This window comes from Anoplopoma fimbria, chromosome 17 (assembly GCF_027596085.1).
Source record: "Anoplopoma fimbria isolate UVic2021 breed Golden Eagle Sablefish chromosome 17, Afim_UVic_2022, whole genome shotgun sequence".
NCBI classification, from domain to species: Eukaryota; Metazoa; Chordata; class Actinopteri; order Perciformes; family Anoplopomatidae; genus Anoplopoma; species Anoplopoma fimbria.
Window position 1 is genome coordinate 29,446,543 of NC_072465.1, and position 27,455 is coordinate 29,473,997.

General features: G+C 40.4%; 2 protein-coding genes across 3 annotated transcripts; one reads left to right on the top strand and one right to left on the bottom strand.

Annotated features, from left to right (window-relative positions):
• Positions 1-244: 244 nt before the first annotated feature.
• On the bottom strand, positions 245-18,852 carry sdc4 (syndecan 4). 2 transcript variants are annotated; one of them, XM_054616455.1, is made up of 5 exons: positions 18,545-18,852; positions 4,877-5,096; positions 4,719-4,762; positions 4,297-4,495; positions 245-3,798 (listed from the first exon to the last, which is right to left on the bottom strand). In XM_054616455.1, exons 1-5 carry the CDS (start codon positions 18,596-18,598, stop codon positions 3,647-3,649), a joined length of 669 nt encoding a protein of 222 aa, XP_054472430.1. In that variant the 5' UTR covers positions 18,599-18,852; the 3' UTR covers positions 245-3,646. The 2 variants fall into 2 exon arrangements, with proteins under 2 accessions (XP_054472430.1, XP_054472429.1); XM_054616454.1 differs by having other exon boundaries at positions 4,877-5,099.
• A 6,744-nt stretch (positions 18,853-25,596) lies between these two features.
• Positions 25,597-27,365, top strand: LOC129105432 (zinc-binding protein A33-like). Its single transcript, XM_054616452.1, has 2 exons — positions 25,597-25,758; positions 25,869-27,365. The coding sequence occupies exon 2, from the start codon at positions 25,886-25,888 to the stop codon at positions 27,272-27,274; it is 1,389 nt and encodes a 462-aa protein (XP_054472427.1). The 5' UTR covers positions 25,597-25,758; positions 25,869-25,885; the 3' UTR covers positions 27,275-27,365.
• The last annotated feature ends 90 nt before the right edge of the window (positions 27,366-27,455 follow it).

A 27,455-nucleotide genomic window follows, 5' to 3' on the forward strand; every position in this document is an offset into this window, starting at 1 on the left:
TACACCGTGGTATTGCTATTGTTACTCACGTAAAATATCTGAGCTCTTCTAATAATTCTATTTTTTTAATTAAATCAAACCTAATAGCCATTTAATATATAATATTACATATTTATAAAGCTGTTTTCATGGTTAGTGGCAGAGTCCGCCATTCTCATTTATAAAAACTGCAGTTTTATTCTATTAACAATTAATGCAGCGTGATTTTTATCAAACATAGAATATTAAAAACAAAGACGAGGCGTTTTAAAATGTTAATGTGCATAAAAATAGCTTTATTTCCAATAATAAATCAGAACCTGCATGCAGAAACCAATGATTCATTGGCTTCTCCACTCCATTGGTGATTCACATGTGGTGTTTTGTGACATTAAGCAGCAGAACGTACGTTTCTCTCCCATGATCGCTGAACAGACCTGGAGACCATTACCAGCTGAGATCTTTTTAACTGTTTGCTGTCTGACCTGGAAAGTGTTTTCACCCTCAAAAGAGACAGAGAAGTTGATTCATTTGTCCAAATCTAATCAGAGATACTCCTCCGTCTGAGGCTGAGGTCAGTATCCGTGTTTTATCTGATTACAATGTTTTTATTCTTTGTCTGGAGGTAAAAAAGCCTTGAACAGTGTCGAGACCTTGACTTTCAACATTTATGTTAGCAAATTTTACCAGGCTAATAGAAAATCAAGAATTTTCTCAGAAAAAGCTGAAACTGTTCCAGCTGGTAACGAACCCGGGTCTGTTTCTGACGACATGGCTCATCACATCCCCTGAACAAACGAGATGAACAGCGACCACATAAGCAATCCTTCTACGAACAAACGACATAAATACAAAGAGCAAAAAAAACAAAAATAGGTCTAAAAGATAATAGAAACTCTTACAAAATAAAAAGTTTCAAAACTATTTGCCTCTGAAAATCTCACACTAGTGTATATAAAACTTTTTTTAAATCACATATACAACAGCTTAAAAAGGGGGAAACACCCCAACCTGAAAGAAGGCAATAAAATAATTTGACAGTTAAATTAATAAAAATAAAAAAAGAATAAAAGGAACATGTTGATCTACGGGAGGAAAAACAAACAAAAATAACCCACTGGAGATCAATGAGGAGTTAGTATTAGCATTGGTAGTATCAAAACAGTCTCATTTACATTTACAGGAAATCACATGAACGTTACTGCCGGGGGGGAAACAAAAATAAAAATAATTTGGCATTTAAATATTTGGTAGATATTTGTTGTTGCCAGGAAGTGGCAGAGAACCAAGTTCATATTTTTTTTGTTTTTGTTTATTTTTTTATCTGATGACTATATACACAAATCCTTGGTAGAGCAGTCTGAAATGTGAGCATCAAACCTGTTTCCATCACAGCTTCAGTGAATGCTCTTAGACCCCACAATGAAAAATATATAACCGTCGTTGTAGCTTATTAAGAAACTCATCAAACCCCCATGATTTAAAAAAACAAACAAAAAAACCAACAGAAAGTACCAAAAGTACCAGTTTCTCCGATCACAGAGCTTAAAAAATGTATTTTCATTTCATTCATTGAATATAAACGTTTTAACAAGTTAATGATGATAAGCACGAGAGCATCACGACAGGGAAAGCTTCACAGCTGGGAGGAGTTACGTTGATTTGATTTCTGAGGATCGATGCAAACTCTCGAGTGTCTGCAGCCGGTTATCTTAGCTTAGCTTAGCACAAAGACTGGAAACAGCTAGCCTGGCTCCGTCCAAAAGGTGACGGAGATTAACACGTTCTCTCGTTTGTTTAAACTTCATTTTAAAAAAGCAGATATTGTGCCGGACTATTTCTTTGCTGGAATCTTCCTGACATAGTTATAACCCTCCTGTGGAATCACACAAGGCTTCTTGCTCATTGGTAAACATAAGAGGGCGCTCATTAACATGTGGTTGTCATCGTAACAAAACTACATTTTGAAAGTTACAATATAAATTACTTTGTAATGCGGAAGTACCCGAGAATGAATGTAAAGCAAGTAAACCCAAAATTTGTTGGATAAAGCGCTGCATCGTCAGCGTATGGTATCGTTAACTCTCACACGTTCTAACTCTGTGATCATACAACTGTCCTGAGTTGTTGAACAACGCCAGGCTAACTGTTTCCATCAGTTTCCAGTCTTTATGCTATGCTAAGCTAACCATACCATGCGCTGGCTGTAGCGCCATATTTATCACTGATAATGAGAGGTTTCCATCGGGCTCATCTCAACTCTCCGCCAAAATGTTAAACTATTCCTTTAAGCTAAAGAGGGTCAGCAGCTTCAGTCGTCATGGTGTGTGTGTGTGTGTGTGTGTGTGTGTGTGTGTGTGTGTGTGTGTGTGTGTGTGTGTGGAATGTAGGTGTGTCACCCTGTAGGAGCATGTTGGTTTTGACTCCAGTCGAGTTCACCACAATAACAGAAAACAAACCCTGGAGGCACAGCTGTAACGATCATAGTGGTAAAAACATCCTCCAGACTTAAAAAAGGAAAAGCACGCTGCAATGCAACCGTGTGTGTGTGTGTGTGTGTGTGTGTGTGTGTGTGTGTGTGTGTGTGTGTGTGTGTGTGTGTTTGTGACCTGGGTCATACAGTATTTGCAAATTCTTTTCCCGGATTAGTTCAGCTTCCTTATCGGCAGCTACGTGCCAGACTGACGGGACTTTCCCCACATGAGGCGGTACAAAACATGCCAGAAGGTTTTAAAGACTAAAGTCGTTTTAATGAACTTTTACTCGTCATAGAATCTGAAACAATGATTTGCAAGTACTTTCCTGCCCGTCCTGTAACTGCAGGGGCAGTGTGAGGATAAAAAGAAAGGAACAAATCTTGAAATTATTAACATTTTTAACGGATGACAGAAGTAAAATCTACACAGCTTTCCAGTAGCTTTTTCTCTAGTCAAAATGAATTTGAACAACGTTGAGCTCAATTCTTTCCCCATAATGAAGGGATCTTTAATAGAAAAAAAAAAAATAGCAAATCTCTCTGCGTTACAAGGAGTTCTTTAAAAAAAACATTTCTAATAAAAGTGTTCACATAAAAGTCATTTTTCTACAGCGGTGTGAGGAGCTGCAGGAGGAATAACAAGAGAGGAAAATAAATAACTGGACTGTTAACGTGTACCGAGACAAAGAATCATTGCACAGTGTTAGTGTTTTTAACTGGAGAGGTTGGGGGAGTAAGAGAGGGAGGGGAGGGGAGAGTCCTCAGTTGTAAGTTCTGTTGATTGTTTTTAGTTTTTTCTTGAAATGGAGACAAAATGATAAAAAAAAGAAAAAAAAAGACAAAACCATGTACCGCAGCTGAAACTGTCCACTCCCGTTGCTCCTTTTTCTTGTTTGACAAAACCAAAATAAAAAAGAGGGAGGGACGAGAGGGCCAAGAGAGCCTCTGATTGGTTGAGAGAGCACCGATAACATTAGCATGCATCAGGTGGGAGGAGTCAGTCAATCGATTGTGTGGTCGGGGCTTCTCTCCTGATGCGTTACCGAGCGTCAATCCGCTCAAGAAAAAGTGAGGAGGAGGAGGAGGTATGATGATGATGATGATGAGGCACTGTGAGGCCAGACGCTGGCCCTGATTGGGTGGTTAAGGGTTAAGGGAGTGAGGTGTGTGTGTTTGTGTGTGTTTGTGGGTCTATGCGTAGATCTCTGTGGTGGGGGCTTTCTTGTAGATGGGCTTCTTCCCCAAGTCGTAGCTGCCCTCGTCCTTCTTCTTCATGCGGTAGATGAGGAGGAGGATGAGGAGGACGGCGAACATCAGGCCGACGGCGCCGCCCGCGATCAGAGCTGGAGGAGACGAACAAGAGAGAGAGAGAGAGAGAGGTTTTTTAAAGTAGGAGAAGAAGAGAACGAGGAAGCAACCTTCTCAGGGATTCAGCCGAAGAGAAGATCACATTCACGCCAACGGCTAAAAGAAGTCTTCGTCATTTATCGGCAGCGCAAAATTGTATTTCAATTATGACGACTGTGGGAAACTTTCCTGAAGATTTTGTGTAGAACTTTTCCAGCTGAGGAAACGCCTCATGTAGTTTCTCTCTTTTCAAAACGTTTGTTTTTGATTCTAAAATGTAAATAACCGGATAATCCTTTGAAAACAAATCATTTCTCAAGGACTAATACATGGGAATGTTTTTCTTCAGCCCAAACAAAAACTTGTTTGTCTTGTTTTTGTTTTTTTTACTCAAAGGCTGATGTCCTCATAAATATTTAACCAAAACACCAATCCTGACTTTTAGATCTGACGCTTTGACGTCGCTTTAAAAAAAGGAAAACTCAAGTACTGACCTGCGAGGACTTCCGTCTTGTTAAAGATGCTCTCGTCGCTGGCGTGGGACATGAGCACGTTGGACCGGTGCTCCTCGCCGGGCTCCGCCTCCTTCTTCAGGTGGGGGATTTCGTTGCGGTTCTGGACGAGGTCCACCTCGTTGACGGTCGGCCGCACCGGGCGCTCCACCTCTGGGATCTTGTTGTCGTTTACGTCAGGCTGAGGAGGAGGAGAGGGATTTCTTTTTTTAAAAACACACCTTCCAAATTCCATCAACATTAAACTGAATTTAAATCATTTTGATTTAGTCCAAGAAATAGGACAATATCATCAATAAAAAAGCTGAATAAAAGACAGAATAACAAATACAGATTGTTGATACGACACGAGAAGTGAATATTAGAACATCTTAAATCAAATCTAAACTCTGGACGTTTCTCACCTTAACTGATGGTTTGGACTCTCTAACGGGTGACACGGTTGTTTCTGTGGAAAGAAGCAGATTCTTCAGTTAATCTTCATGGTTATAGATACAGAATTTAGCTCCATAACAACAAGATAAACATCTTTAAATGTTCTGAAGGGTTCGTAGAGACCGACCTCCATCACCGGATCCGGAGAACTCGTAGTCCTCGTCCTCGTCCAGCGTGTCGTCGTCTTCCTCGTCATCGAATCCGTCGTTCGTGTCGTCTTCGTCGTCCGTGAAGCCGAAGTCGGAGCCGTTGGGCGAGTCTCCCGACGACTCCAGGTTGCCATGGCGCGTTGACATGGCGACCGTCTGCGGGGTCTTCATGGGCATCCATGTCTCCGTCTCCCTCACCTGCTGGGACACCAGGGACAAAGCGGGGGTCAGAGGGAGCGTCTGACAGGTGATGTCGGATCTCTAATAAGAGTATTAAAGCCTTTTTTCACACATTAATCACTGGGATAAACTTTCACACGTGTGCAGGAGGTTTCGTATGGGAACACTTATGGAGGCCAACCGCCATAAAAATCAACAGAAGTAGCCAAAGTAGAAGAAAAACTAGAAGTAGAAGAAGTAGAAGAAGAAGCAACGGTAGAAGTAGAACAACTAGAAGACGTAGAAGTAGAAGCATTGGCTCAGGATCTGGGAAATTGTAATCAGCATTTTTCGAAATGTTCTGACATTTTATTGGCCAATGATAGATAAAGAAAAGCACAAGCAGAATAACTAAAACATAAACATAATTTAGCTGCAGCCACTATCCAGCTTCTGCCTCGTTGAGACATTTTTAGACCAAACAATGAATCCTAAAATAGTTGGCAGAGCCCATAATGAAAACCTCCGTCAGCCCCACATGAATAAGCAGACTTCCCTCGGCAGCCTGTAAAGCCGCTGTCGCTCTAAATCACCCTGAAGATTAACATAATGAAGACACATCAACCTCCTCTAATCACATTAGCACACTTCATTTCATTGACCATTTGCTCAGTAAGCAGCGTGAATGGGATTAAAACACATGGCTGTTGAATGGGTTCGAGAAACACACACACACACACACACACACACACACACACACACACATACCTTCATCAGCCTAATTGTCATTGCAGCACACATGTACTTAATCAGCATTAAGGCAACACCAAACAGGAGGTGAGAAAAGCTTCAAACCAGCTCCTAAACCTGTAGAGCAGCTCAGTTTAAAAGCGAGATAGTTTGTCAAGTTTTTCCTGGCATACCTACAAATAAAGACAGGTTGGTTTTTTTTTTTAAATGTTTTTACTCCATGTTATCTACAGAAAGATCAGAGTGCAACAGTAAAAAAAACTGATTTGTAAGAGATTAAAGAAAGACAATCAGACAACTGAGATTAAATGGCAATAAAAGGTAAAACTGAGAAAGAAGGAAAAGCTGCTGCGTCTTTCTCTCTCGTTACATTCATTATATAAATAAATCGCTCTGTTAACGTGTAAATAAGGTAGAAAACATGGTGAAGAGATTAATGTCTCGTTGAAAACATTTTAATCCCATCAGGCAGTAATTCAATCAATGCAGAGCTGAAACGAGCGGCACATTCCTTGATTTGTCAAATGACCACGAGTCATTTAAAAAAGGCAGAAATGGAAGAAACTCTCAGATTCCAGCTTATCAAACATTAAGAGCTGCTGTTTTATATCAATTAGTATTAAATTAATATATAACATTTAAAAAAAAGAAGTGAACAACTGTTTCCAGTTTCTTAAATGTGAATATTTGCTTATTTTTTGGTGTTTTTTTTTAAACATTAAAGCAAAAGTTTTGGGGTTTTGACGGTGCGAGTTTGAGACTTTTGATCTGTTAATTGAAAAGAAAAAAGCAACAGATACTGAAGATACTAGAGAGCGAAACATTTTCCAATGCAAACCGTCTATTTACCACACACACACACACACACACACACACACACACACACACACACACACACACACACACACACACACACACACACACACACACACACACACACACACACACACACACACACACACACACACACACACACACACACACACACACACACACACACACACTCTGTTGACATCATGAGTTCTCATAATTACTTCCATCCGAGTCTTCACTTCATGTTTTAATGGTTAGCTGGTGTTCATCCAAATACTTGGCAAAGTAACAACTTGTGTTTTGAAGGCAATTCCCCCGCCTTTAAAGTAGCCTATATGAGAAGAAAGAGTGTGTGTGTGTGTGTGTGTGTGTGTGTGTGTGTGTGTGTGTGTGTGTGTGTGTGTGTGTGTGTGTGTGTGGGGGGGGATTGCCCCATTGTGATTGCACAAGGGCTTCAAACAACGGCGGCCATTTTACTGTGATTCCTCTCAGCAGCCAGTCCGGCTGATGAGGACTCCAAAGCTCCGTTTGATTTCTGACATTTTCTGCCTTTCTTTGTTTCAACTCTCCCTTTATTCCCTTTCATTATTGTGAGTTCTCAAAGAGACACTTTATGTTCATCTAATTAAATGTTCCGGTCGGTTGGGTCAAGCTTTTAGACGTACCATTACCACTTAACCAGTTATCTTCCACTTTAACCATTTAAACTATTCATCCCGTAGGCTACTTATAGCATCTGTATTGTGTACTTCTAGCTATGTATTTCTATTGTGTACATTTAGCTCACTATTTACATTGTTTAATTTAAAATCAACTAATTCATTTACTTTTTCGGCCACTGTGTTCGCTTGCTAACTTCTTTTCATAATGTTACAGCCGACTCTGGTTGGTGTAGGCGTGTACTTTTTTTAACAAATAATAATAATAATTCTAACGATTTCAAATTAGTTGAGCTCCTCCACAATCTTTCCACGTATCCCCTGGCAACTACAGGAGTTACCCCCTGGGGTACAAGCCCCCTGGTTGGGGATCACTGCTCCATTATGTCCTCATTTAAACCCTATACATGGACACAGGGGAGGTGTGTGTGTGTGTGTGTGTGTGTGTGTGTGTGTGTGTGTGTGTGTGTGTGTGTGTGTGTGTGTGTGTATAATCCTGAGCCTTAAAATGGTGACTACTGGCTCTTCATTTCCGCACTGCCATTCAGATGGAATTTGACTGCTGCTGCGTCGTGCTGGAACAAGCCCGGCGAGTCACATTTATAGGAATCACGCTCATTCAGATGATAATATGGATCCATCTGAGTCAGACTTATTCAATACTGCATGTCAGCGTGAGTCATACTCATTCAACCGCTAGTATCTGACTTCTACCCTGAGGCAAGTTTTACTATGTGTACTACTCTGTGGTTCAGCATGAGCAGGTTTAAAAAGACCTTCGGACCTATAAAAAAGGGAAATTAGCTTTTCTTTTGAACTAAATCTTTAATCTCCATATATGTTTATTGGTATCCTTGCCTTTTACTTGTTGGATAAAAAAAGAAATACTTAAATAAGTATTTTTGGTGTGTTTGCCTTTAAAAAGACAAGAGTTTGCCTGATAAGCAAAAGACAGAAACGTCCTGGAGTGTGGATAAACCCTGGTCCTCCTGGCCGCCCCTGACCTTTAAACCCCCCTACGGTGAAACGTGGACATACACTTGTGTCCCAGAGAGACCCGCTAAAAGAAACTTCACCCTTTGCGTCCTTTGTGCGCTCTGAAACGACATCATACGGTCTTACGGGCTGACTGAGACCTGTCCCAACAGGCCCGCTTTATTCAGTAAGACAGCAGGAAGAAAAGGATCAAAAGCTGAAGGTTTTTCTTTTTTGTTATTATTATGGCAGCCACTGAATTTACTATCAGATGTGGGCGGGGGGTGCGGGGGAGATATTCCATCTTCACTATATTCTCCCAGGAAGCGAGGCCAGGCTGGGATTCGGGCCAAACCCCGGTCGGCCTTGACAAAAACAAGCTCACTGTTCCCAAAACCCAAGAATGTATCCAGGAACACAGCACAGAGGGTGAAACGTCACTGTACATTTCATAAAAACAGTAATAAATCTGTTTTATAGTACAGAAATAATGAAAGGAGATATTCATGACCATAAATGTCAGCCAGGATTGCGTCTCTTAATATTAATTCACTGGGTGTGTAACCAAACACCGTCATTATCGCCCAGCATCGCTGCCAAATCCCAGCCGAGTGGGAAACTGGTCGCCCTCGTATTAAACCCGATGTGTTCACAACAAACGCAGCCTTAATGGGCTTAGCAGCACAAACCGGCTACGTGCTTTAATTAAAGCGTGGTTTTCAGAGGGGAGCCAGAAAAAAGGCTGACCCGACATCCTGGAGAGCTGAACAGCAACATACTTCATGTACTGTACACACACACACACACACACACACACGCACACGTACACACGCACCAGACCGATGTTGACGCTTTTAACAAGAGATTTTCCAGGAATGTAGATATCCTAAAAGCTCATGATTGCTTTCTGCCAACCATTGTTTCCAGGAGAAACCAAAAAGAATGTCCATTAGGGTTGTGAAAACAGTGTCATTAAATCTCCTTTCAGAGAGAAAACTCTTGACTTAAGAGCTGGTCAACCACATCGTTTGTCAGACGTTTTAAAAAGGCCACTTTCGACACAAACAGATGAGCGTTTAGTCCTCCCCTCTGTGATTCACAGCCTCTCGTATGCTGCCCAACAGCTGAGAAGCAGCCAAACGCAGCGGGTTTCATGGAGACGTACATCAGTATTGCACCACGACACGCTGCAACAATGGAGTTCACCACTCTCCGGTTCCAAAAAGGATCCACGCAGTGAAAATATTGGTATTCAAACAAACATTCCTTGTGAGATTCCTGCCTCATAAAGACTTTAAATACTTAGTAGAAAGTTCAGACGACCTTTTCTCTGGGACTCACGGAACAAGGCCTTCTCTTGTTTAATGAAAAACCTCTTAATTACAGAGCTTCATTTGGCTTCTTTGTTTCAGAACAGAGACTGCAGTCTGAGAGCGTCGACCATGTGACCTGTCGACCATGTGACCTCCACGTCATCACATCTGACAGAACAAACAGGCCTTGGTCGACAGACAAACAGGAAACAAAAAGGGAACATATTTACTTTAGCAGCAGCTCTACCGTGACAAACAGATGGATATTTACCATGACAATCAATATCCATTTCCCTTCTAACTAAACAAAGACATTCATAACTGGGGCTGCAACTAAGAATTCATTTTCATCATTGATTATTCTTCCATTAAATCAATAAATATTTTTATGAAATAGCACCACCTTGGGAAAAATGCCCAACACCAGAAATGGTCGGACTACAGCTCGTACAAACTCTTGGTTGGTTTCCACACTTTCCTCCTCAGTCTAGCCTCTTGTTTATCCTGCCCGTCTCAGCATGGAGGTCCTAAACTTTCCTACTCCCTCGATTGTCCGCATTCTCTGAAAAGGCAGTCTGTCAGGACACACCCGCCACCCGGCCTTCGGGTCCGTCCCTTCCATTGACGCCGAACAATGCCGGTGGACTCCTCGAGAGCATATCAATGACCAAGGTAACCGGGGATAAGCCTCCGGCAGCCTCCCTTCATTAAAGCTGGGGGAAACAATCCCCCCCCCCCCATCTGCCGGCACACTGAGAGGCATCTGGTCCATTCACACGGCGGCCTGGAGGAGGTTCGGACGCATGAAAAGACAGAAAAGAAACACCAGCACTCAGGAATGTGCTTCCTTGTTCTTTGTGATGTCCAACGTCTCTTGACCTTCTTCAAGAAACACAATTATTGTTGTTATCTAAACTTTTCTTGTCCCCCCCCCCCCCCCCCCCCCTTTTCATGTGATACTCGGCTGCCATTTTGTGGCCCTGATATGGACTCAGGTGGCCAAATAAACCAAAATGGAAGATATGGTTTTAACTCTTAATCTCCCTTCACTTCCTTCCTTCTTTCCCTCCTTGTACACTCCCCTCTTCCCTCTGGCTCTCAACATCTCACTCCTTACGTATCCCGTCCTGTTTTTCAACTCCTCTCCCCCTCCCCCCTACTGCTGCTGCTGGGTGATACCTGAACCAGCAGGATTTGCACCATGTATTGTGTCGCCTGGTCTGCTTGTAAGATGCACTTCTGACCCCTGATGTAACTCTGCTAAAGGACACACACACCAAGTTCTAGAGTTCATGGTGTCCAAAGGGCCCCATAAGGAGGGATCCATGATGGGGTCATTACTTTGTTAATAAAGTGTTTTCTGCTGCTTCTCCGTACCCCACAAGGCCTGAAAACCACTGAGTGACCTTTTTCCAGTTTAGGCCTCTTTCCTCCTTTGATAAGCAACTAGAACCGTGCTGCTTCTCAAACACACACCTACCTTTGCCTTTCGCTCTGACAGCCGAGCTCTAGATTCCTTCTACCTACGCCCGTTCTATCTATAGCAGTATTTCCACCTGCCAGCACCATGTGAGACTCCGCTACACTCAGCAGCCTCCGGTCCTCACAACGTACAGGCGGAGCGACAGGATCTAAAAATCCCTGACCTACGTGACGGGCGTGTTGAGTCAACGAGGGCTGTTCTGTCTTTATCACAAAGACAAATATTACTCAGTGAAGGGAGTAATACTGATGCATTCAGCTTTGACTAAGACCTTTGGCTGCTTGTTTTCTGTCTGGCTGCTTTACTGACAGTTACAGATAAAGACTGTGGCCGTACAGACGGGGCCAGCTGGGCAGCAGACAGTGTTGATTCAGTCTCTGCTGATAAGCCTAATTGAGTTTTGATGAGCACCTCCGGAGGGAACGTCCCCGGTCTTATCGCAATGCCCTTTATTGGTCACTTCCTCCCGCCGATGAAGCCACCCTGTCACGCCGATCGGATGATTCTCCGCGTTATTACCAAATCCATGACTGATGGGGCAAACCAGCCCAATGCCAGCGGCGAGTCGAGCTCTTCCAGAAAGGCCGAGCCTCTGTAATGTCTTCCCTGCTGCTCTTCCATCTCTTTGATGTCACTCCCTCAGGCGGGCATATCGCTGCCTCGGATCAAAGCCACCGCAGCCTGATGGACTCGGTGTACGCTGCTGAGGAGCCATTATCACCAAAAAGATCGGCTTGAGGCTTTAAATGACAGGAAGTAATAAAGGAAAGAAGGCAGGAAAACAGGAAATATCCATCAAAGACAAATCAAGTCAGTGTGTAATAAAAGCCTGCATATGAGTCATCCAGTAAACTGACTTATTTATACTTTAGAGTGTTTTCAGACACGTGAGGATGTCCTTTCATTCAGAGTGGGATGTGATTCACAAAGACCCCGATTCAAGAGCAGACGTTTAAAAAAAAGAAAAAAAAGAAATCAACCCTTTATAGCTTTGAATCAGTCAAATGTCAAGCTTATGATGCCAGAAAACAAAAAGGGGCACCAGAGACAGTGTGAAAGAGTTTCACGTTGATATAAATCACAGCTCAAGTTAAATTAAATGTTCAGACATTCATTAACGCCACAGCAAAGAGATCTACTTTTCTTATGTTGGGGAGGTTAATATTCAACACAAAAGAGACGAAACATTACTGGATAGAAACTTGTTTGGTATAAAACTCTGGTACTGATTAACCTGCTGAGGTAATGGCTGCGTACTGTGACTCTGTGTATGAACTAAAACTTTTCTACTCGAGTCAACACATTCAAATTACCAACACTACATTCTAACTAACCATCTTCTTTTTTTAACCGATTTAAGCTTCTCAAAAGAGAGGATGAGCTGCTGTTCTTCATACTCTAAAAAGGTAACAAAGATCATCCATCATCTCCTCTGAAGCTCACTTCACTAATGAACAGTTTCTCCCTTTTGTTTTACCACTTCATGGGAGATAATGTGCCAAGTCTTTATGCTAAGCTAAGCTAATCCAGAGCGTTATATGCAAGTGCCAGTGGAAACAGGAAGTAGATTGGTTTCTTAGTTACAGAGTATTATAGTACTCTTTGATGATAAAAAGGTCATGCTTGATGCTTAAAATATCTCTCTTTCTCACACACAGATTAATCAGATTAATTTAATACATTATGTGTTAATAAAATTTGATCAACACACATCTCAACTCCTTTTTCAGTGTTGTCGTTGTCCGATTTCACTTGTAGCTCAGCCGGAAGCTGAAGTCTCAGTCGCACTGGAAAGCATCCATGCTTTTGTTTTGAAACTCGTAGCAAAAGTAGCAAATATATGTGCTTTAAAATGGAAACGGTGTAGTGTGGATGTGGCTTTACTCTCGGAAGGGAAGCAAATAAACACATTTCCCAAAATGTCAAACGATTCTTAATTTAAAGACATCGAAACAGCTGGTATCTGCGACGGACGTGCATGGAGCCGTGTCTGCTGCTGTCGAGCGTGTTTGGACTGAGGAATGTGTCTCTCCGTGAGGGTCAGCTAAGTGGCAAAGACCTTGGTGAGTCAGTCAGCCGCCACATTCCTCTCCTCTCTACAACGGAGCCAAGGCGCTCTGCTCAGAGACGCACAGCAAAGAGCTCGGGCCAAACCACCAACGCTTCTTGGTGGGGAAGTGGTTTACAAGGAGGTCAAGAAGGTTTTTGTATGAGTAAGAGGAACCCCACCCTCTTACTCATATGAACGAGGTGTGTTTAAATGATTCTGGGTTTTAGGGAGGGATCAAATTAACGCAGCACGGCTCCTGATGCATTAAAAAAGGGGTAAAATTCCTTTACACACCTCCCTGTAATCGTTTCAGACGGGCAGGGGCAACACCACGGCTGGAGCTGGAAAACCAATACATCAGCAGCTTTCCCTTCAAGTAGTTAATACTCCATGCAGAGGAAAAAGCTGATGTTATGCCTTTACACACCTGGGGTTACTTTACGCGATTCATTTGCATGTAAATATATTTTTTCTAACTGTTTTTGCAATGAGTACTTTCACACAGAACATAAACATTACTTGAATAAAGGCATCAGCCAATCACGTTGTGTGGAACAGACAAAAAAGTACGACAACACAGACACTCTGTAGTACGTTCAACACTAAACAGTGCAGGCCAGATCCACCCCTTCCATTCTTACCTTTCACAATAAAAGCCCTAGACATAAACATGTCTAGTGTACTCAAATTCCCTGAGAGGAAACTGAATAATAATAATAATAATAATAATAATAATAATCTTACAGTAGCTTACATTACACAACAGTTTACCTCAGACAGACTGCTCTGGGTGATACAGTGCAGATACACACACACACACACCACATCAAAGCGGTACTGTATTATTGAGACACATTTGTCAGGAAGGAGGTCTGAAAGGGGAAGCCCACATACCACCCAAAGCACTCTGATCTCCGGTGGCTCTCTCTATGAAGACGCCCGACCCGAAACTACGTCAATAAAGTTGTTCGCTGGAAGTACATTTCCAGAAAAACACAGTGCAAGAATTCCATTTAACACAAACAAGTTTTTACTATAGAAGAGCTGCAAAAAGTCCCACTAAAAAAACCACACATCATATCAAGAACAAATGTTCTGCCACGAGCAGATAAACGGCTAATGTCAATGGTTGCTAGGTGACGGACATGGTCATAAGCTTCTGAAATATCAAACAAATACCAAAACCTTCTTTTAAGAAATGAAAATGACTGAAATAATAACAGTAGAGTTGACTAATCATTGCAGCCGGGGGTGTCATGATATACCGAAATTGACAATAAAACATGTTGCTGCCCGGCTGCAGCATGTTGATCATTTCATGCGACGCTCCCTCCCCTCCAGTTATCCAGTCAGATACATCTGTGCTGCACTGAGTGCATCAGCGCCGATAGTTGCAAAGAGTCTGGCTCCAGGCCTGGAACAACCATCTGTCAGAGTATGACAGAGTATCATGGGACAGCAGAGGCATCAAACGGCTTCCCTCCAGGCGCACCGATACGTTTCCCGATGGAAACACAGCAGGGATCATATTCCATGTTCTGCTTTTTGATTTTTACTCATCCAGGAAGCCGCAGCAGATTCTCTTTTAAAGAACGAGGGCGCAGAAGAAAAGCCAGACCGTCGACATAAAGAAGAGCGAACCGTTGAAGTGATTAATCAATGAATCTATTGGTCCATAAAAGATCGTGATCTTCTCAGGGGAGAATCACACTCAAACAAACGACTGTGCTCTTGTTTTAGTAAAGACCAGTTATTAATTATCATTTGATCACGAAACTGGTCGGTTTGATTTACTTCATCCACAGACATTTTAGCTGCAACTATTCTTAACGGATTGATTATCTTGGTCATTTTTCAAGCAAAACAAACCAAACATTCGATGGTTCCGGCTACTTAAATGTGAGGATTTCTTTGTCAGATATGATAAAAATATATAAATGAATGAACGGTCATTGCGATCAGATTAATTGGATCATGAACACAACAGTTAGTTGCAGCCCTTTATACTTGTGTGCTGCTGAAGGTCCAGACTATGTTGGATGACCGTGATATAGCCCGAGTCGGAGGGGTTTACCTTAAATGTATTCATATAGTTCCCGTTACAACTGCCAGAATATGTAGTGGTTGAAAAAGGGTGATGGGAGGGCGATGGGGGGGGGGGGGAAATCAGGTTCTTGACTACTCTCCATCAGTGGCAGGAAGGACAAAAAAAAACCCTCCTCTCTGTGCCAACATTCCTCGGCCCAAAAGGGATTTTATAGACCAGCGGACAGCAACGCAGGAACCATTATTACATCCTAGTGATGCTATTTATCATGCTCCCCCCCTCCCTCCCTCCTTTTCAACCACACAGGCTTTCAGTGCATCCCATCATGCAAAAGAGACAAGACAAAAAAAAAAACTTCCTTGGAAATAAAAAAAAAAAAAAAAAAAAAAAAAAAAAAGAAACCCTGGCTCATTCTCGTGCAAATGATTCAGGGCTAAATGCAAAACCAGTGACATTCCAACAAGACATAACAAATGGACTCAGCCCGAAGGCTCCAAAGGCAACAAGCTGAGGTTTGGTGGAGCAACATGGATTAACTCTCAGGCAAAGAGGATAAAAACCTGATTAACCATCATAGATGCAAACACAAGCACATTTGGTAAATTGAGGTGATTTGACACGGCTAATTGGAATAAAAACAAAATTTGTCCAATAAAAGATTGGACAATCACCAACTCAGCTTATATTCCAGACACAAAAACAAACAGTCCCTGTACTTTCCTATCTTTCACATTCACTCAATACTTGGTCATGGAGGACTTGTGCTGACGTTTGCTCCCATACATGGGCAGGAAATGCTGAGGTCAATGGAAAAAAAGAAAAGGCATGACGAACAGGATTTGTTGGGCCCGGCGTATCTTGGACAAACTGATAAAAACTGAACATAAAACCTCACCGCAGCTCAGCTTATCTCACAGGAATCAAAAAGGTCGACTTAAAAGACGATTTCTTCTCATCGGGCAGCAGAAGGCTTTGCTGAATGAAGCAATAACTTCCCAGGATTAGAAAAATCATAAGAGTCCCTTTGCGTCCACGTGATGGGACGGATAACAAAACAAATTCCGATCGTGCCAAGTTTTTTATGCATTCAAAGCACGATCTTTTGTCAGGTAGCAGAACATTGTTATCGATTAGCTGGGAACGCACAACCCACATACCAATAATGACCCCAGTGGGTAGAGAAGAAGAAAAGGCCGGGAGGAGGGAGGGCCTGTCATAGCGCGGAGGCTAAGTATCCATCAAAGGGAAGCGCAGCGCAAAAAAGGAGAAAGAGAAAAGGCAGAAAAGCGGCCGACTTAAGAATGACAATTGATCAGAGAGACTGAAGACGAAGTCTAGAAAGTAAGAGCTCGTTTAAAAAAGGAGCATAAGAAAACATAAAGTAGCACGTCTTGGTGGGAAAGCTGTAGGTGTATCCACGCTAGGCTAGGGGAGGAGAGTGTCCCTTGTGAAAAAGGCCCCGGGGCCCTATTGAGATCCCTCCAAGTGTGCAAAATCCCCAAGAGGGCCGGTCAAGGTCACCAAAGGTCACATTCCAGTGTGGAAATCAAAAAAAGCAAAGAAGAAGAAGAAGAAGAAGAAGAAGAAGAAGAAGAAGAAGAAGAAGAAGAGGGTAAGGGAGTGTGTCTGTGTTGGGGGGGGCGATGACAACGAGATGAGGCAGAAGCTCTGAGGCGTTGAGGAATGTAACGGGTCTTAAAAGGCGAGGCGGAGCCGACCAACTGGGAGTCGCCGGGCTCACCAGTGCAACGTGATGCTGACGATGAGAAAAGCTCCTCTGTCTCCACACGGGGACATTTTTAAATACAAGAGGCATCCCAGTGACACTGGTGCTCCCTTTAAAATCATTTCAAGACCTCACTTAAGTGTAACGGGTATTTCAGGAATGTGCTAAAGTCAGTGTGTTGCTGCTATTCACCCATTTCACACCATTTGTACTGACCAACTGGGCTAACTGCTGGGGGAGGGGGGGGCATGTGCTTGTGTGTGGGTGGCATCCGGACAGACGGAATTAGCACCGCAGTACACACAGAATTAGTAGTTGAAGTACTTCAAAAGCTGCAGAATGTGAGGTTGGACACAAATGATGATCAAAGATATTATTATACTTCGATGCCGGATGTATGGACACCAAATCTGACTTATACATATAGTAATTATCCATCCATGGCTCGGTTACTCTAACACACACACAGCATTTGTCTCCTTTGAGTGGAGCAGTCTTTACGTTTCATGTATAGGTAACGGTGGAGAGGCGTTCTGGCAGAAGACTAGAAGGTGTCGGTGATAAACAGGACAGCAGTCGGACTATATGTGACTAAAAATGATGGAAAAGATAACAGAGGGGACCTTATATGTCATACACAAACAAATCCAGAAAGGTCACATCTTCATAAAAAAAAGATATAACAGCACATGACTCCTTAAAGTCAGGAATTAACATTTGTAATAGTCAGTGACGCCTCAGCACACAAACTCTGTTGGCGTTAAGTCAGCGTTTCGCTTTTCACAACACAGGAAGACGACGTAACTTATCCCAAAGTATCAGAACCAGGAACGCACACTTTACTTTACAGTCATTTAGCAGACGCTTTTATCCAAAGCGACTCACAATAAGTGTATTCAACATAGGTATTCAAGAGAACTACTAGTCACCAGGAGTCATAAGTGCATCTCCTTTCTTAAACAAGCATAAACCAGAGCAAAAGTACAGAAACAAACTATTACAAATACAATAAGTGCAACAAACTAATAGTAATAAACATAATAAAAAGGTTCCACATAAGTCTCTCTCTACTGCACATCGTTATGTTAACTGTACTACTCTATATGCTGTAAACTTTTATCTCTTGACAGCTTCATCATTTTAAAACAATGTATTGTTCTTCAGATTTAAATCTATTTAAAGTATGTTTTCTTATGAGAACTTTATTTTTTTATATATATATATATATATCACTATATTCATTGTTATGCACCAAATCTCCCAAAACTAAAATTCCTTGACTATGCAAACCCTCCTTCAAGATGCTGGAAAAGAATAATACCTTCATTCATAAATCATATCCACACAAACAACAACAACAACAACAGGAGGGGAGTTGCAGTCTGCACATTGACCTCTGACCCTTCCTGATTGATGTTAAACAGCAGAACCCCCCCTCTCATCCGGGTCCTGCAGCAGGCTGTGGACTCCAGAGGTTCAGAACCAACACCCTGCAGAATCTCACTTATGCAACTTTTGAACAACAACAACAAAACCACGTGTGCACACTTTAAACCAAAACAAATCTACCAAAACTAAAAAAAAAAAACATTATTTTTATTTATTTTTCAAACTTGCATTTTAAGTGAAAAGTGAGAAAATGTTTAAAAAAAAAAAATAACAATAACTTACCGATTCTGAGAGAACGGAGGCAGACAACAAGAACACGAGGCAGATGTGCAGCATGGTTGTGCCGTAAAGTGAAGAAAAGTGTCGTTAAATGTTTGCGTTGAGGAGACTTAAAAACCAGTGTTGCGTTCTGGTGTTTCTTCACTGGGAGTTCTTTCTGAGTCCCAGTATAGTCCAGGGAAAGTGAAATCTGTACGTCCGCCGGTCCTCCCGCTGTGCTCCTGCTTTACGTCTCCTCCTGCTTTACGTCTCCTCTGTGCGGTGCTTCACTGAGCGCTGCTCTCTCTGCGCGGCTCTATATTCACTCTGCAGCCGCGGCTCTCCTCCAATCAGCGTCGAGCTCTCCGTCATTTACGGTAAACGCGTCACAGTCAACAGGTTGGCCCCGCCCCCCCGCTGTACGCTTCAAAATAAAAGCATAAACAAGTGGAAGTTACACAATGCTTTTCTTTTTCCTTTTCTTTCTTTTTCCTTTTCTTTTATTTTCTTTTATATATATATATATATATATATATATATATATATATATATATATATATATATATATACATGCTGACTAGCCCCCCCATGTGATATACTGTACATTTTTATTTTCATTTTTATATTAACATTAATATTTCAATTATTGTGGATTTTCTTTTACTGTTTTTTATTGCTTATTTATAATACTTGTTTTTTTATTTCATTTTATTATCTTGTTTTTCTTTTACTATGTCTCTTGTTTGCACTATCGTCTATGCTGCTGTAATCCTGTAAATTTCCCCTTATTTTTATTTTTATTTTTGTTTTCATTTTTATATTAACATTAATATTTCAGTTATTGTGGATTTTCTTTTACTGTTTTTTACTGTTTTTTATTGCTTATTTATAATACTTGTTTTTTATTTAATTGTATTATCTTGTTTTTCTTTTACTATGTCTCTTGTTTGCACTATCCTCTATGCTGCTGTAATCCTGTAAATTTCCCCGCTGCTGGACTAATAAAGGATTATATTATCTTATTTTAATTTTAATTTTAATTTTAATTTTATAATATGTTGTATTTTTTATCTGTTTCTATGTAGTTGAGCTGCTGCAACACCCGAATTTCCCCCATGGGGATCAATAAAGGAATATAATAATAATAATAATAATAATAATAATAATAATGTAGGGAATGTAGGATAGGCATATATAAGCTTAATGCTTCAGTCTATGCCTTTTCAGTTATAGTGTATACTATATATTATATATAGTTTGTATACATTGTATTGTGTTTGATGACTGAATAAAAAAACACTAACTAGTATTAGCATTTAAAAAGATATTTAGACATTTCAGAATAATAACTATACTTTTACTGGATTATAATATATATATATACTGTATATTTCTTGCATCTCATATCCACTGTTCATACTGTTCATACTGTTTATACTCTCATACTGGCATTTGTCTTTTTCTTATTATTATTTATCTGTTATTTATACTGTTATTTATCCAGCACAGTGCACTGCACCTTTACTGCTTCTTTTGCACTTCTGGTTAGATGCTAAAACTGCATTTTGTTGTCCTAGTACTTGTACTCAGTGCAATGACAATAAAGTTGAATCTAATCTAATCTAATCTAATCTAATCTAATCTAATCTAATCTAATCTAATGAATGATTATTCAATGTGTTCTGTGAAATGCAATCTACTAATATGCTAATAAACAACTACTTTGCATGCTGCAGGGAAACCTGATCCATAACAACACAATATTGATATATTGAGATATTGAATAGTATGTATAATCATCTGCATCTGCAAAGTAAATGATGTTGTATGTAAATGTAATGGAGTAAAATGTCATATATATGTTATACATGTTAAATACTTAATATATATATATATTTTTAAAACAGAGATCTTTTTATTATCAGTGAACTATGTCTATGGTCACCAGTAATACCGCTTTTAACTGTTGTAGATAGGACGTCAGTAAATCATGGCTCTTTTTTTTTGTCAAAATTTTAAATACTAACTCCTACGAGTGACATACTCTTTATGGTGACACAGTTCCAATGATTGTAAATACGAGAAATGTAATATACTGATGCTTTTAAATGAAAAAAAAAAATCTGCTTGTCTTCATTAATTACTCGATGAGGAGCTAATAATGGGGCCGTTTTATAACGAGCCATAATGAGCCACAGGGTGTTATCTTATCTACCCAAGTGTGTGAAGGTCTGCTAGACTTTGGTTAAATAAAGGAGACTGTTTTCACCCAGCAGGAGGATATATATCAGGGTTTAAAACGTTGTTGTGGGAAAATATTATTACTCCTTTAACTTATAAAGCAGCATGTATGGCACAACTCTATGTTAAACACAAACAACATTAATTCCTATCAGTTAGTGTCCACTTTAAGTCACGTGGATTTGTTTTCAGCAGTTAGCTTAAGGTTTCCCTAAAAGGGGAAGCTGGATGTCTGCGGGCTTTTTGTGCTGCTTCATGGAAACTCTTTGAGTGACGACACTCTTCCGGTAAAAAGTAAAACAGTTCCTCCTCTTAACTCCTCCTCCCCTCTCCTCTCTCTCTCTCTGTTTGGCCTTTAACCACATTCCCGTTTCCACATGACGTCACCCTCTGGAGTTTTCTCTGACAGTGACTGCGTTGGTCTCCATGTTCCTGTTTTCGTTTTTCCTATTGCATCACTGATGTTTTCACTTTTCCTGAACATCTTGATGAAGTAAACTCTGCTGTGTTGTAATACTCACGCGATGCATTGGTCGCTGTGTTTTGTATATATAAGTATAGAAATACTTTATTTGTCCCCTTATTAATAAAATACTTATATCAATCACTCAAGTATCTGGGAAATGTACTCAAAGTAATAAAAGTAAAAGTACACATATACAATGTGATATAACTCTACTACAAGTAAAAGTACTGCATTGAAAATTAAACTCAAATATCAGGGAAGTGTACTCAAAGTATTAAAAGGCAAAGTACATATATACAATGTGATATAACTCTACAACAAGTAAAAGTACTGAATGAAAATGAAACTCAAGAAACTCAATTATCAGGAAATCGGCTCATAGAATTAAAAGTGAAAGTACACATATTCAATGTGAAATACTCTACAACAAGTAAAAGTACTGCATTGAACATTAAACTCAGTATCAGGGAAATGTAGTCATCCCAATATACCTGATTGTACATTACCTTGTTTTTGACTTGTAGTACAATTAACAATTTAGAATGCAAAATATTTTATTTATGTTTTGTAGTATATTTCATTATGTTTTTATTTTCATTTTTTCATTACAGTTTGAAAACTCTGATAGAGTAGAAGAAAAGAATAGTACAGAAAGAAAAAGATCCACCCATCTACGCACTCATCTAATTTAATCCATAACCTCCATGATTTCACTTTAATTTTAAAGAACTTCTTCTAATTGTTCAAAGTAAACATTGTTCCCTTTATCCATTATTTCAGGAGGCATAAATAAAACGAAATACAAATCTGGAGAAAAAACCAAAACACTTCTGAGATGATTATCAAGCCTGAAAGAAAAAAGAAATTCTTTTCACAATCAAATCACTTTCTGATTAAAATGAATGCAATTTAAATGCTGTGTGTTTTGAGTGTTTTTTTACGTCAGCAGATTGGAATGCAGTGCTCATTGTGTATGTGTTGATACAGATATATCAGTGGAAATCAATTTTAATTAAGTTGCCACTGGCACACAGCATGGGGATTTTCTGCTCGTTCAAAGGATGATGTAACACAAAGATAACGAGATACGAGCACACCCACACACACACACACACACACACACACACACACACACACACACACACACACACACACACACACACACACACACACACACACGGACTAAAGATAAGGTGAATCTGGAAAAACCCAAGACAAAGCCATATTGTAATGTGTGTGTGTGTGTGTGTGTGTGTGCTTACATAGTTACACAAATGTTCATGAGCAGCAGAGTGACATGTTTACATACCTAAAAGGATATTTAGTGTGTGTGTCACTGTACATGTGTACATTTTGTACAGTGGTACAAAAGTATTCATATTAGAAGTTAAAGTAGAAGTACCAAAGTGTATAAATACTTGATTACAAGTAAAAGTCCTGCATTCAAAATGTTGAGGAAAAGTATGAAGGTATTAGAATCATATATACTTAAAGCAACAGAAATAAAGGACTCATTATGCGGAATGACTATTTTCAGAATGAATATTACATTATGGATCATAACTATAATTCAAAATGTATAACTGGATTATAACTAATAACACATTGTAATTTGTTGTAAATGATATTCTATATTAACTATGATTCTGCAAAGTGGTAACTATAGTTTAAAACAAATGTAGTGCAGAAAAATCTAATTTTTGTGTCTCTTTGTAGTTGTTGTTTCTCTTCACTTTGTGTCTCTTGTAGTTTTTTTGATGCTCTTTGTAGTCATTTGCATATCTTTGAGGTTGTTTGATTCTCTTAGTTCATTTTAATTCTCTTCATAGTTGTTTTTTGTCTCTTTGTGGTTGGTCATTTCCATCACTTTGTTTTTGTTGGTTCTCTTTAATTTGTGTCTATTTGTTGGCATTTTGCATCCCTTTGTACTTATTTGTTTCTCTATGTTCATTTTGTGTATCTTTGCTGTCATTAATTATCTCTTTGTAGTTGTTTTGTTTTCTCTTTATGTTCATTTTGCTTCGCTTTGTCATTTGTTGTGTCTCTTTATGGTCATTTGATATTTCCTTGTAGTTGTTTGGTTCTCTTAATTTTGAGTATATTTGTAGTTGTGTAGTTTGTAGTCTTTATGGTAATTTGGCTTCACTTTGTAGTTCTTTGTGTCTCTATGTGGTCATTTTTTGTCTCTTTGTAGTTGTTTTGTGTCTCTTTAGGGGGAAGTTTGTATCTCTTTTGTAGTTCCTTTGTACCTCAAAATGAAAACAAATTATGCACCACTGCTACTTTGTGTGTGTGTGTGTTTTTCTGTGTGCGTGTGCACTACTTGGTGACATTAACAATTAAATGTAGCACACCTTGTGAAACTTGTTTGATTAGGTCACTTCATAAATAAAATGATTATAGGTGTGTTGTTTGTACTTAAAAGAAGAAGTAGGAGTTTCCAGCTTCTCTTCGCTTTCCTCACATGTTTGGTCACACCTGCTCAACTCAGATGGACAGAAGCAAAGGATTTTCACCAGTCACACTGTTTTATATATATGTGTGTGTTTGTGTGTGTGTGTCTGTGTGTGTGAGAGAGAGAGAGAGAGAGATGTTTGGATTGTGAAATATTCCCAGGGGAGACAGGAAAACTCCCTGCTCAGGTGACAATAAACAGTCAGGTGTGTGTCTCGTCTAGGTGTGTGTTGTTGTGCACAATGGGAAACCAAAGGGGGCAATGACAAAAGTGTTACCAACTATTAACACTGTCACTGAAATAACAGTGAAGAAAATAAATAACACACACACACACACACACACACACACACAAACACACACTACACACATTAAAATAAATAAATTATATTAACACACTTAAAAACTGAATAAATTAAAATAAAATCAACGGCAAATTCATTTTATAAAAATAACCTTCAATTGTGGCTGAAATCCCTGCACACCTTCACAGTGATGGACCACTCAACCATGACAGGGAAAGACATAAAGGCAAAGTGAAAATGTGGTGGTTCGGGCCTGTATGCACACACACACACACACACACACACACACACACACACACACACACACACACACACACACACACACACACACACACACACACACACACACACACACATATCTCAGATGACATTTAGAAAAGGTTCCATGATACCATAAGGATGAGGAAGCCCCAAAGGTCACCAGCCAACACACCACAAAGTCTCATTCAAAAGTAAATCTTCATATTTGATGATGAACTAAAAAGAAAAAAAAAATGTGTGAGATATGAGACAAAGAACAAGGGAGGTTTTGATAACACTGAAAGAATAGACGGAGGTAGCGAGGTGATAGACCAGTTTGAGTAACAGGAACTGAATCATAAAGGTTGGGATTATCGGAGTAAATGTTTATGACTCAATGAAAAGATAAAGATAATGAATGAGTGAAACGTTAACAACTTTTTTTTTTTTAATCTTTGATGTTTAGCATGTTTGAATCAAATCTGCTAGTTAGCACCAGGCGGCAAACTCCAGTTCTGCCGAGTGAAGCCGATGCAGAAGTGTCTTAAAACTTGCATTCTCTCTACTGACCACCAGGGGGCGACTCCTCTGGTTGTATAGAAGTCTATGAGAAAATGACTCTACTTCTCTCTTGATTTATTCCCTCAGTAAACATTGTAAACTTGAGTTTATGGTCTCAATCTCTAGTTTCAAGTCTTCTTCAATACAGCATGATGTTCATTTAGTAAATGATGCTCCATTTAGAGTCAAACAGACCATAAAGCAGGGGATGCTTTAGGGCGGGGCTACACACTGATTGACAGGTCCACACCAGAGACGTATACGGCGTCTCTACGTCACTCCTCCTCAGTCCATATATGGTCACTTCCTGTTCACTGATTGCAAAATGTCAAGATGATGACGGCCGTAATCACTCAAACGTCATTGCAGAACTCGAGGCTTCATAACGTCAGTCCACGATGACTACGTCCACTGCTTATCTACAGTCTATGGTTAGAACTGAATACAGATGTGAACCCTAACTTACATTATTTATTACTGCACATAGTATCCGCCTCCAACAATATTCCACATTAACCCTTTCCTTTGATGTTCCATGGTCTCCCATACCGAAAAAATTCACAAGATCTTACTAAATTTGATTTAAACTCCTCCACTTCATTCAACCTGCATTCAAACTTTGAAACCATCATAACTTTTGCAACAGCCTGCTGCTCTCTTCTCAGTCTACATATCCAGCAATAAATCAGTACTTTGGAATGAGACACACCTCAGTGTTACAAGTGATCCAACAACATTCAGCAGAGGAGGTGTGACAAAGCTCCACCCCTCATATGACTCACCTGAAACAAACCAGGAAACAGTTTATTATTCGTCCTCACTAAAGAGAGACACACAGACTGAAAACCAGACGATCAGATTCATCTTCAGAACAAACTAACAACTTCATCTGAGTGAGTTCAGCTACAGGAGAGAAAAGAGGAAAACTACAACACTGCTGCTTCAACCTGCTGACACTCCACACACTGAACGTGAGTTTGACTAAAAACACGACTCAAAGTTAAAGTAGATTTCAGTGAAGTTAGTAGAGGAAGGAGGTGGAGCCATGACTGACTGTTCTTTCTGTCTGCTGTGTTTTCAGCTTCACTCAGAGACAAAATGGCTTCCAGATTAGAGGAGGATCTCTGCTGTCCGGTCTGTCATGAAGTCTTTAGAGATCCTGTTGTTCTGTCATGTAGCCACAGCTTCTGTAAAGACTGTCTGAAGAGCTGGTGGAGAGAGAAACCAACACAGGAGTGTCCAGTTTGTAAGAGAAGATCTTCAAAGTATAAACCACCTCGTAACCTGGCGTTAAAGAACCTGTGTGAGAGTTTCTTACAGGAGAGAGATCAGAGAGCTTCAGAGGCTCTCTGCAGTCTGCACTCTGAGAAACTCAAACTCTTCTGTCTGGACCATCAGCAGCCAGTGTGTGTCGTCTACAGAGATTCAGAGAAACACACCAACCACAGATTCAGACCCATCGATGAAGCTGCTCAACAACACAAGAAGAAACTTCAGGAAACTCTGGAGCCCTTAAAGGAGAAGTTAAAGGTTTGTGAACAAGTTAAAGTGAAGTTTGATCAAACAGCAGAACACATGAAGGTCCAGGCCCGACGCACAGAGAGGCAGATTCAGGATCAGTTTAAGAAGCTCCACCAGTTTCTAGAGGAGGAAGAGGAGGCCAGGATGGCTGCACTGAGGGAGGAAGAGGAGCAGAAGAGTCAGATGATGAAGGAGAAGATGGAGGCTCTGAGCAGAGAGATAGCAGCTCTTTCAGACACAGTCAGAGCCACAGAGGACGAGCTGAGAGCTGAAGACGTCTCATTCCTCAACAACTACAAGGCTGCAGTGGAAAGAGTCCAGCAGCGCCCCCTGCTGGAGGATCCACAGCTGCTCTCAGGAGCTCTGATAGACGAGGCCAAACACCTGGGCAACCTGACCTTCAACATCTGGAACAAGATGAAGGACATGGTCTCCTACACTCCTCTGGTTCTGGACCCAAACACTGCTGGTCCAAGACTCATCCTGTCTGAAGATCTGACCAGTGTGAGACTAGGAGAGAGACAGCAGCTTCCTGATAATCCAGAGAGGATTGATTATTACTGGTCTGTTCTGGGCTCTGAGGGCTTTAACTCAGGGACTCACAGCTGGGATGTCGATGTAGGAGACAGTTCATTGTGGTCACTGGGTGTGTTAGCAGAGTCTGTCCAGAGGAAGGGAGACATACTGTCTGGATTATGGAGAATACGGTTCTTAAAAGGTAAATACTTAGCACGGTCACAATCAGGTCCACTCACTGATCTCAAAGTGCAGAAGAAGCTCCAGAGGATCAGAGTGAATCTGGACTGGAACAGAGGAAAGCTGTCGTTCTCTGATCTTGATACTAACACACACATACACACCTTCACACACACTTTCACTGAGAGGATGTTTCCATTCATTGACACTGTTGATGAACTGAAGATATTACCGATGAAGATCAGTGTGACAGTGGAACAGAGCAGTTAGAGATAAAGAGGATGATTATTATCTTCATGTTTATGTTTTAAAGCCTTAAAGCTTCATCTGTCCTTTTCATGACTCATGAATCCAAATATATGTTTATTATTTCAGTTATTGTTTTATTATTGCTTTCATTCCCTTTTTATTGTTATTTCATTTGAAAGTCCGCTTTTTGTTTCTATTGTCT

What these genes read in the sequence shown, in the direction of transcription:
- sdc4 (XM_054616454.1), bottom strand. Translation starts at nt 18,598, where the DNA reads ATGCTGCACATCTGCCTCGTGTTCTTGTTGTCTGCCTCCGTTCTCTCA. An exon ending in CTCCGGATCCGGTGATGGAG is followed by an intron (nt 4,763 to 4,876) that starts GTCGGTCTCTAC and finishes TTCTTTCCACAG; the next exon opens with AAACAACCGTGTCACCCGTT. An exon ending in AGTCCAAACCATCAGTTAAG is followed by an intron (nt 4,496 to 4,718) that starts GTGAGAAACGTC and finishes CCTCCTCCTCAG; the next exon opens with CCTGACGTAAACGACAACAA.
- LOC129105432 (XM_054616452.1), top strand. Translation starts at nt 25,886, where the DNA reads ATGGCTTCCAGATTAGAGGAGGATCTCTGCTGTCCGGTCTGTCATGAA.